The sequence below is a fragment of the Manacus vitellinus genome, unplaced genomic scaffold (assembly GCF_001715985.3).
Source record: "Manacus vitellinus isolate BGI_N305 unplaced genomic scaffold, ASM171598v3 scaffold_82_pilon, whole genome shotgun sequence".
Classification (NCBI taxonomy): domain Eukaryota; kingdom Metazoa; phylum Chordata; class Aves; order Passeriformes; family Pipridae; genus Manacus; species Manacus vitellinus.
In genome coordinates this window covers 1,869,277-1,880,411 of record NW_021940828.1, presented here as the reverse complement: position 1 = coordinate 1,880,411, position 11,135 = coordinate 1,869,277, and the positions used below count along the sequence as shown (strand labels likewise).

The 11,135-nt window shown below is 47.6% G+C and overlaps 1 protein-coding gene across 1 annotated transcript in view; it reads right to left on the bottom strand.

Annotated features, from left to right (window-relative positions):
• ELP3 (elongator acetyltransferase complex subunit 3) overlaps nt 1-11,135 on the bottom strand; it is a 99,817-nt gene that overhangs the window by 47,352 nt on the left and 41,330 nt on the right. The window contains exons 7-8 of the mRNA XM_029964882.1: nt 8,930-9,091; nt 6,657-6,783 (exon numbers count right to left, since the gene is read on the bottom strand). Coding sequence (XP_029820742.1) covers nt 6,657-6,783; nt 8,930-9,091 — 289 coding nt within the window. The remainder of the gene's footprint in view (nt 1-6,656; nt 6,784-8,929; nt 9,092-11,135) is intronic.

The window sequence follows — 11,135 nt, the reverse complement described above, 5'->3', positions numbered from 1 at the left end:
CAGCCCCTCAACACCCTCCCAGACAAGAATTCCTTCCCAATCTCCCATCTCTCCCTGCCCTCTGCCAGTGGGAAGCCATTCCCTGTGTCCTGTCCCTCCAGCCCTTTCCCTGGTCCCTCTCCAGCTCTCGTGGAGCCCCTTTAGGCTCTGGAAGGGGCTCCAAGTTCTCCCTGGATCCTTCTCCAGGTGAACACCCCCCAGCTCTCCCACTTCGTTACACCAAGATGTTCTGCTTTGGATTTAAATTTGACCCCAAAAGTCATTCCCACCCAGTCTGAAGAGGGAGGGAATCTCTGGGCACACAGTCCAACCCTGTGCAGATGTGAGAAGGCAGAGGGGCTTTATGGAGGTATTTTATCCACAGAAATATAAGAGCAATTATCTGTGAAAATAGTTTCCAAAAATAGCCTGTTCCTCGTCACCACCGCCCTCATTAACATAAAAATTACCATGGCTTTGGTCATAGTTCATGAAACCACAATTGTTTCTGAAGTGAAGAGCTTTTTCAGCACCAGCTCAGACTCCAAGAGAAGCTCCAGGAGGAACTAGCATTAAATACCATCTAATCTGTTCCTTCAATGAACAACAAAAAAAAAAAGGCACATTTTCAGAGGGAGAAAACTGGCTACCTGCAAATCACAGCTTTTCAATGAGATCTTTAGCAGTTATTGAAAGGAAAATCATTTACCCCTGCTAAACATTTCAGAGCTGTCTTCCCAAAGGGAGGAAAAACATCAATGCAGATCAGCAGCTTAACTGTCTTTTATTACAGTTATTAAAAGCCCCGGATCGAGGAGCAATATTTTAGTTTCATGACGATTTTCATCTCCTCGTTTAAAAAAAAAAAAAACAAACCTCAGGAGCCCTCAGGAAAACTGAGGCCTTGTTTGCAGCTGAAACTGTTGGAAGTTCGGAAACAACGTCAGATCCACTGGGAAGAAAAAAAGAAAGGACACTCATCTCACCCACTGCTGGAGTGGAATCACACTCGGAGCACGGATGCATCAGGCATTGCACTAAAATTAGTCCTTTTCTGGGAAATTGCTTATTTAGCAACTCCTTCAGATAAAAAACCAAACAGCTTGACACATGACTAAGAAGAGGAATTTTCAGACTAAATCATTCAGTGATTGCATTTTATTTAAAGAACACAAAGAAAGGCTCTGCTGAAACGGGACTGAAAATCTCCTCACTCCGAGATTTGTCTCCAGCGCCACTCCACGGCACTGCCTGTGTTTTTATCCTTGGAATTGTATTCATGGGAGGCTTCAGATGGACACAGTGAGGCCATAGGATCCCCTCATGGATTTCCTCAAGGATTAAAAGAGTTTCTCAACACCTGAAGGCCCATCTGATGCTTCTGGGGAACATCCACCAGCTCCCGTGTGCCTTCGGGTTCTGCCGGCCCCTGACACTTCCCACACTCCAAATTCCTAATCTTCTGGCTCATTTCCTTTTTTTTTTTTTTAATGCTTCCTAGATTAATTTAACCTATGAGGGGTCTTAAAAGCTGTTTTGAGATGGGCTTGGGGCCATCCCTGCCAGAGGACCGAGAGGAAGAGCGACAGCAAACCGGGCTCAGGAAAAAGCCCTAAAAACAAAACCGAGGGCCAACACAGCAACATCGTGTCCATTAATAAATATGTCACTTGGGAATGTTTATCCTCGAATAAAGAGGAATATTAGGAGCATTAGGAATATTAGGGACATTAGCACTAGGAAGAGCTATTCCAGAGCAGCTGTTGGTTCTCCCGTTGCCGCCGAGCGGCTCCGCGGAAACGGAACGCGGCATCACTAACGGCGCCGCGGGAATTCTCCAGCCTTCCCAAAGTTCCCGCTTCAATCCAAAAAGTTCTGCTTGGCAGCCCCGGCGGCGAGGGTGATTCATGAATCCTCCCAACCATTTACCCCCAGAGCCACCTCATGTCTCTCCCGGTGCAGCGGCGGAGCCGAGCGTTTACGGCGTTCCGCGGGATGAGGTGTCTGCTCTGGCGGCAATTCCATTATTCCCGCTGAGCCCTTGATTTATTCCAGCTATTATTCTAATTATTTTCCCCGGCCACCTGCTAAGGGAGGCCCTGGGAGTGGGTCTGATGGTTTGTGTGTGTGTGTGTGTAACATTTACACTACCTGGCACGACCGGGAGGGAGGAGGGAGGAAGCAGAGCGTGTTCCCTTCCCCGCGGCGTTTTCCCATATGTGGGACGGGGTGGAAAGACCTGAAGTGGAAAGGAAATCCTCTGAGGCTATAAAAAGAATCAATAAGAAGTGGGGAGGACAGGCAGGATGGGGGGAATGTGGGAGGGGGGAAAAGCACGGCAGAACTGGGACACGGGGACAGAACATCCACTCTATAATAATCCAAAATATAACTGGAGTAATTGTGTAATAAGGGGGATAATTGTATATATAACTGGAATAATTGTATACACAACTGGAATAATCTTCATGATGGAGGCAGGGAAAAGCCACTCACGTGCCACTTGCTGTAGAAAAATCATGGAATCACAGAATCCCAGAATTATTTGGGTTGGAAGGGACCTTAAAGCTCATCCCAATTCCACCCCCTGCCCATGGGCAGGGACACCTTCCACCATCCCAGGATGCTCCACTATTCCAGATTACTGTAAAAAACCCATGGAATCAGAGAATTACAGAATTATTTGGGTTGGAGGGGACCTTAAAGCTCATCCCAATTCCACCCCCTGCCATGTGCAGGGACACCTTCCACCATCCCAGGTTGCTCCAAGCCCTGTCCAACCTGGCCTTGGACACTTCCAGGGATGGAATTCACTACCAAAATAATAATAATAAACACCTATAACAAAAGATACAGGCAACACACTCCTATCAATAAAATAATCTTTGGAAGAATTACTAATAAAATCACCAGAAGAGCAGTTGCTGACCCCACACCCAGAGCTCTGACGTGTTTGCAGAAGAAGAAGAAGTGCTGGGCACCTTTGCTGCTGGATGGAAGGAGCAGGAGACACTTGGAAATCAATAGGTCAGAAGGGACAGAGGCAACGTTGCTCCTGGAACTGTAATTACCTGTTCAAGTTGAAGAAGCACCCAGGATTTTTAGTCCCCGGTCAGCACAATCAGCAAGTTATTGCCTTCCCAGGAGAAGCCTCTGGAATTCATATATCAACTGGTGATGAAGGCAAAGGTGCTTAAAGCTCCTCCTAAAGTCAACTTGGTTCCTTTTGTCCCTGGTCTGAAAAGCAGGTGGCTGGGAAGGAGACTGGCATGACAAATAAAGGGATTTTTTTTTCCCTGACGTATTTAAAACTAAAAAAATCAAACATCTGTAAAGATTCCTGATAAGCCAAAGGTGTCTTTCGTCCCAAAAAGTCAAGGGTATTTTCAGACAGGCTGGGAGAGTTGGGGGTGTTCACCTGGAGAAGAGAAGGATCCAGGGAGAGCTTGGAGAACATTCCAGAGCCTAAAGGGGCTCCAGGAGAGCTGGAGAGGGACTTGGGACAAGGGCTGGAGGGACAGGACACAGGGAATGGCTTCCCACTGCCAGAGGGCAGGGAGAGATGGGAGATTGGGAAGGGATTCTTCCCTGGGAGGGTGGAATAGAATTCCCAGAGAAGCTGTGGCTGCCCCTGGATCCCTGGAAGTGTTCAAGTCCAGGTTGGAGCAACCTGGGATAGTGGGAGGTGTCCCTGCTCATGGAACAGAATGATCTTTAAGGTCCCTTCCCACTCAAACCAGTCTGGAATTCCAGGATAAAGGACACTCAGGTTAGAATCCATTTAGACGGATTTTTGTGGAAGTCAGGGATGGAAAAGGCAGGAAAGGGGAAGGGGACCTTTCCCTGAGTCCTGAGATTCCCAGGGAACCCCCTTGTTCCCTGAACTCCTTCCCAGAGAGGAGTTGGGCTGGGGATGGATCCAATGGCAGGCTCTGGATCCAGGCTGGGAGAGCTGAGAATGGCCAGGCTGGAGAAGGGAGAGCTTGGAGCCTCTTCCAGAGCCTAAAGGGGCTCCAGGAGAGCTGAAGAGGGACTTGGGACAAGGGATGAAGGGACAGGATACAGGGAATGGATTCCCAGTGCCAGAGGGCAGGGAGAGGTGGGATATTGGGAAGGGATTCCTGGCTGGGAGGGTGGGGAGGGGCTGGTCTGGAATTCCCAGAGCAGCTGTGGCTGCCCCTGGATCCCTGGGAGTGTCCAAGGCTGGGCTGGATTCCCTTGAAGCAACCTGGGATGGTGGAAGGTGTCAGGGTTGGAACTGGATGAGCTTTAAGGGCCCTTCCCACCCAAACCATTCCATGACTGTGAGAAGATGCCACATTTTAGGAGAACTCTGCACAAGGAGCAGCTTTGTGCCTCCACTGGGTTCCTCTCTTCACTGCCCCATTAGTTTTATGCAGTAGAAGTGTCTAAATATTTACCAGCCTGGACTAATATTTATGCAGCACAACACAGAAATAAGTTGTTCTAATAACCCAAAAGGATGATATAAAATTTTAAGGCAGGAAGGAGAGAATCTACTATCAGCTGGATCCCTGGGAATGAAGGAATTAGCCTGCTGAACACCTCTGCTACGTGCACCAGAAAAAAAAAAAGATTAATAAAAGAAAGGAGTTGGTTTAACCCCTTGGGACAAAGGATGCTTGGAAATTAAATTATAACATATTTAAAAAAGGATGAGAAAGCAAAGGAGGGGGTAAAAAGAAGTCTCCCAGTTTCCCTCCCCAGCTCCCACTTTTCCTCCTCTCATCACTTGAGGGCTTCATCCTCCACGTGGATTCCTCATCCTCCAGCTCCTCCTCTGGAGCTTCACTGGCACCAAACCTTCATTTGATCCGTGAGTCCTGCTTTAAATTCCCAAAGAGTTGGTCTTCACCCCCATCACCCTCCACCCTCCTGAACTCCCCTCCTCAACTCCCACCTGGATTTCTCCTTCCCCTGCTCCCCATTTCTCTTCCCTGACCCTCCAACCACCTGCTTTTTGCCAACTCTGGCCCTCCAGCAAAAAAATTCCCATCTTATCTTAACCCTTCCTCTCATAAATTTATAAATATTTTAATTCTCTCCAGGCCTTGTTCTCACCTACTCCCTCTCTTCCCATCCTTTCCCATCCCACGTGGATTCCTTCCTGCCACGTCCAGAGTCCCACCATCCACACTGGTTTTCACCAGGATGGTTTGGGTTGGGAGGGACCTCAAAACCCACCTCATTCCACAAAACTCTTTTCACAAGGAGTTTTCCCAGCTCCTAAAGCCAAGGGACTTCCCTGGGGCAGAAACAGCACAAACCCCTTGCCCTTCTCTGCTCTGTTTTCTCCTTCTCCTGCTTTTCCATGCTCGGCTTCCTTTTCATTCCCCCTCTCCCAATTCCAGCCTCCTTCCTGCAAACTTTGCCCCCCTGCCTCTTCAATTCCTGCAAAAAGCTGCCCTTTACAAAGGGACACAACAACCTTCAGTGATGCCATCACTTGAACTTAAACCTCCCAAACCTGTTCCCAAATCTGCAGCGAAACGGGAGCAATTCCAGATCCCACGGTGGGAAATCCTTAACCGCCCATCATGAATAAGCAGCAAAGAACAACAAGCACTAAATACTTCCTACAGGAGCTTGCAATCCTGCCCTAAATAATCCCTCCCTCTCCACTCTGACATCTTGTAAACACCTCGGATCACCAGGCTCCTCCTTGCCTGGCTCTTTAAATCTTTTTGTCATTATTGCTCATTTAACACCACAAATTGTCTCCCCTTGGCTCGTGACAGGCCCATAAAAACACATAAAACCCACGTAAAAGCAGCTGGAACTTCAGGAGATATCGGGGAGGGACTCAGGTTCTGCACCACAAGTAATTCCTGGAAAATCCTACGTCGTGTCCACACTCTACTTCCCTACAGCGTGGTAGGAAAACAACCCAGGAGGAGAGCCCGGAGGGGGAATTTTGAGTTCTGGCTGCACCTCTGGGTTTGTGCACATCCCTCTGCCCCAGTCCCTTATTCTGTCACACAAATACAATATTTGTTAAGCACTAAGGCACTGTGCTCAGGAATTCTGCACAAAACTCCTTAGGAAACGTCCCAGTTCCTGCATTATTTTAAAAACACAACTGATTTTGCCTTAAAAAAAATACAACAAATAATGAAAATCTACCAAACTACCACCTAGAGTGGTTAATTCCCTGCACTGTTTATACTTTTATTCCTCATTTCCATATCTCCAGGAATCATTTTCTGTTTTCTTCTACACCATTGACAGAGATACCGAACCAAGAACAGAGATGCTTCATGACACACCTGTACACTTCATTTTGCAATTAATTGCCTTCTTTCAACTTGCAATTGTGCACTGTTCTAAATCCCAGGAAGAAAACTTGGAAAAAAAAAAAAAAGCAAGAGCCCCAGTTAATATGGGAAGAGCAATATTCCACAGGGACCCTGGTGACTCAGGCTTTCATGAGGCAGGGATATAATTTTCTGGATGAAGTAGCTCAACAAATCTTTTCTCACCCTCCACCTTTCCAAAAAAAAAAAAATAAAAAAAAAATTGATTTTTCAATTATTTTGTCCTTAAGAAAAACAAGCCTGGGCTGGATCAGAACTGATGGCTGAGGTAAGAACGGGAAGAGTTGGATGAAAAAGCTGGAAAACACGAGAAATTCCCGGGTATTTTAAGGCATTACTCACAACAAACTGGTCCATGTCCCTCTCCAGGCCCATGTTTGGGAGGTCAGGCATCATGTGGGCCACCACCTTAAATCCAGCATCCTTGGCCAGGTGGAAGGATTCACACACAGCCTTCACCGTGTGGCCTCTGGGAAGAGAGGGAAGAGATCCAGAATCAGGCAGGAAGAGCCACACTGGAGATGTTTAATTGAGATTTAACTCCGGGAAGAGAGAGCGGGTTGAGTCTGGAACGTGGTTGGAGTCAACTTCTATAAGGGGAAAAAAGGTGTTTTTATTAAAGTATTAAAAGTTTGCTGCTGCTGAGCCACTCCAAGGCTCCAACTGCTCAAATCCCAGCTGGAGAAGCTTGAGAGAGCTGCTGAAATCCAATTGGGAAAGCCAAAGACACCAGTTGGTGCCACAGCACAAGGAGGACACGGTGCGGCGGCGGCTGCGGATAATCGGGATGAGGAACAACCAAAGACAAAAACAACAGGAAAGGAGAAGGATGGGGGGGTCAGGAAAACCAGGCAGCTGGAAAACCATCCCGAAACACGCTCCTGGTTAGAGAAACACCAACTTTCTCAGCTCCAAAATGCGGGCTGGACTGGGATTCCTGAAGGATTCCACGTTCTGACATCAAACCAAGCTCAGATTCCGGAGCTTGGAGAGACCCGGATCCCAAACCATGGCAGGAACAAAGGTTCATTATCCTTGAGCAAATTCCTCTCTCCTTCCACCTCCACAGCTCCAGAGCCTCCACCCACAGCCAGGGGGGAATTCCCATCACAGCAACCAGTCTTCCCACCAAGTCCTGGCTTTGGTTCTTCCCACCCCTGGCTGAGATTTCGGGATATCTCCGGACATTTCGACCCCCTCAGCAACCCCTGACCTTGCTCCCCATCACACTCTCACCCCACCTTCTGGAATTCCCCGCTCCAGGGGTGGAATTCTCCTCCTCCACAGTCCTTTGGGGTGAAAAATTACCCCCATCTGGGCACCTCAGACCTAAATCTGTTCATTTACACTTAATTCTGACCCAGAACGGGCACCCAGCCTTCATTTTAACCAAACCAGCAGCTGCTTCCCCAGTTTTAAGGCTCAATTCCTTCCTCTCTTCCAGAAGGTTCCACCTCCACTCATTCCCTCATTGCAGTTTTTTTTTCCCTACAGTTTTATTTATGATTTTTTTTAGTTGGGTTTTTTTGGGTTTTTTTTAACAAGTGTCACCGTGTTTTTCCAAGGCTGTTCAAGGACAATATTACTCAGGCCCTTGAGAAGCCCGAGGGGAGGAAATGGAGACTCGCTTCATAAATAAAAATTATTTTCTTATTAGGAGTGGAATTCGAGCTGCATCAATAACTCGATTATTTGATGCCTAAGATCAGCTCTCGAATATTTTTTCTGCCTCGCAGCCGCCGAAAGCACTCAAAAAACAACCAAAAAACAACACAAAAAACCCCACACCACCTCGCTAATGACTGCTGGAACAGAATAGAAAGTAATTTCCCCAACAGTTTGCCTAATTGGTTGTAATCTGACATTTTGCTACGAGCAAAATATTAAAAAGTTGAAAGCCCCCCCAAAAAAAACCACCACAACACGTCGCTCCCACGCACAAAGCGGAGCAGAAGCAAAATGAGGTCGTTTCAAAAGGAAGAGGAACTCGAATCACCCTTTTTTTTTTGTTATTCTCCGAGTGTGTTTCTATTCACTGCTCTGAAAAGTTGGAGGGAGCATCTGCAGCAAAGCCCTTCTGCAGGAGGCTTTGAAAAATGGAAAGGGGAAGGGGACCTTTCCCTGAGTGCCAAGATTCCCAGGGAACCCCCTTGTTCCCAGAACTCCTTCCCAGAGAGGAGTTGGGCTGGGGATGGATCCAATGGCAGGTTCTGGATCCAGGCTGAGAGAGCTGAGAATGTCCAGCCTGGAGAAGGGAAGGATCCAGGGAGAGCTTGGAGTCTCTTCCAGAGCCTGAAGGGGCTCCAGGAGAACTGGAGAGGGACTTGGGACAAGGGCTGGAGGGACAGGACACAGGGAATGGATCCCACTGGAAAAGGGGAGATTTGGGTGGGATACTGGGAAGGAATTCTTGTCTGGGAGGGTGTTGAGGGTCTGGTCTGGAATTCCCAGAGAAGCTGTGGCTGCCCCTGGATCCCTGGGAGCGTCCAAGGCCGGGTTGGACGGGTCTTGGAGCAACTTGGGATCGCGGGAGGTGTTGGGGTTGGAACCGGACAAGCTTGAGGGTCCCTTCCCACCCAAACCATTCCAGGATTCCACGTCCCTCTTCCCCTCACCTGTTGGTGTCCCGGGCCACGTCCTCGTAGACGCTCTGCACCCCGATCTCCAGCCTCGTGCAGCCGTAGGACAACATGTCGCTGAGGTGCCTCTTCAGGCAGTAATCCGGCCTCGTCTCGATCGTTATCCCCACGCACTTGGTCAGGCTGCGCTCAGAATACCTGGAGAAATCCAAACCAATCCTCTCTTCAAACCATGAAGCTTTCACAGGGAACTTCAGAAGGGTTTCCAGCCTCTCCCAGGGGAGAGTTTCTACGTCATTCCCAGGTTAGAATTGCCTTTGCCCTCACGGCAAAGTCTGGGTGAAGTGATTCACAGACACATTAATACAAGTCTGAGGGGGTTGTTTTGTGTGACAAAGAACTGGACTGTGGCAGCCTGGAGGATGGACACAAGATGGACAAGGTTTGCCATGAAAAATCCCACAAATCCCTTCCCTTTGGGAGCGACTGGCGCATTCCCAACTTCACTGGAAGAGTCTGACGCCGAAACAAAACTCATCGTTTCCCTTTTTCCTCCTCCTCTGCTATTTATCACCAGAGCTCTAACAAAGACTAATTACTCCAGGTAGGACAAAACCTCCCCTCCTGATGACAAATGGTGAGTGGGTGACCTGGGAGAGAGTAAAATAAAGGGAAAAAGGAACCCAAAGCAGCCTTTGAACCAAAGGAAACCACCGATCCACGTAAGCTCCAGGAAGGATTCCACACCGGAATTCCACCTTTCCTGCAGGAGAAGGTGGTTGTGTAACAGGACTGCAGCAGAGGAGGGAAGATTTCCAGCAGGAAAAGGGAACTTCTCCTTTGGAAGCTGCAGAGGTAATCTGGATAAGTCCCAAGCCAGGATTAACAGCCCCAGTCCGAGAGGAATATCGGTCTCGTTAATGGTCCCAAATGATGATCTGGGAATGAATATTAAATGTTGCTGAAAAGAGGACACCTTGAGTGAGAGAGGGCTGTTCTGCCCATCCCTGACAGGATATTGCACACCAAAATCACAAGGATGACTAAGTTCAGCTCTTTATTAGGTGCCTCTAAAGATTCATCATCCCGTTTGCAGCTCTGGATGGCCGGAAACTTCTGAGGTGAAATAAGGCTCCACTACCTGCCTTAGGACGTGATGGAGCAGAACTGCACCCAAAAAAACCCAACCAAAACGCCCTAAAAAAACCAGTAAAAAAACCCAAATGGGCTCAGACTCACTAAAAAATAATATTAACTCACTTCAGACTGTTAAAGTCTACATAAAGGCCGAGGTGTTTGGGGGACAGGCTGTCAACAACAACAACAAAAAAAAGCATTTTAAAAAGAAGAAAACAACAAAAACCACGTAAAACGTCTCCAAGTTTGTGGCTCAATAATCTGACAGGCCAAGAGAACAATTGTTTATCACGTCAGGGCAAACACTGCCAAAGTGTGATTCATTAACAGGCTCCAAAACACCCACTTTGGAAGACGTGATTTGCAAGAATTCCGGAGAAACTTTGGCTTAGAGGGGGGGAAAAATGCAGCAGAGAACTTACCCCTTGTAGAAAAGGGGTAATAATAATATTATATTCGTATTAACACCTCTAATCAGGGGGGAAATCCTGACAAAAATAATAATATCACACACCTCCCCCCCTCCCCAAGTAAATTTATGGCCAGGATATAAAATGCTGGATTTAATGGGCGCCAACAGACCCTAAAATGCAACGACTCCCAAGGGCACCAACGGGATTTTTAATGGTAAAATTATAAATTAAATCCAGCAGTCCTCTGCTGGAAAGAGAGACGTGGCTTAAAAAGAACTAGAAAAGCAAAATAAAGGCCAAGTCCAAGCAGACAAAGCAACACTTCCAAGAAAAAAAGATGGATTTGTGTGACAGCAAACCTTCCAGGGAAGGGGATTCTGGCAACACAACTCCGGCACTGCCTGAAAAATGGAAGAGAAAATGGACTTTCCTGCTGCTTTTTCTCCAATTCCAAACTTTAAACATTCATTTCTCCGATCTGAAAAAGGGGGGAAATTCCATTTCCTTTAAAACCAAACACCCCAGGGAAGATATTCGAGGAGTTCAGAGGCCAAACCCGGAATGTCGGGAACGGCCACCAAGGAAAAGCTTCTCCAGGTTTCCATAAGCTGCCGTTTTCCGGAAGGAGTTCCTGAGCAGGGCCCGTCAAAGGGGAATTGATGGTTATTGCTCAGCACAAAGATTTGTTACAC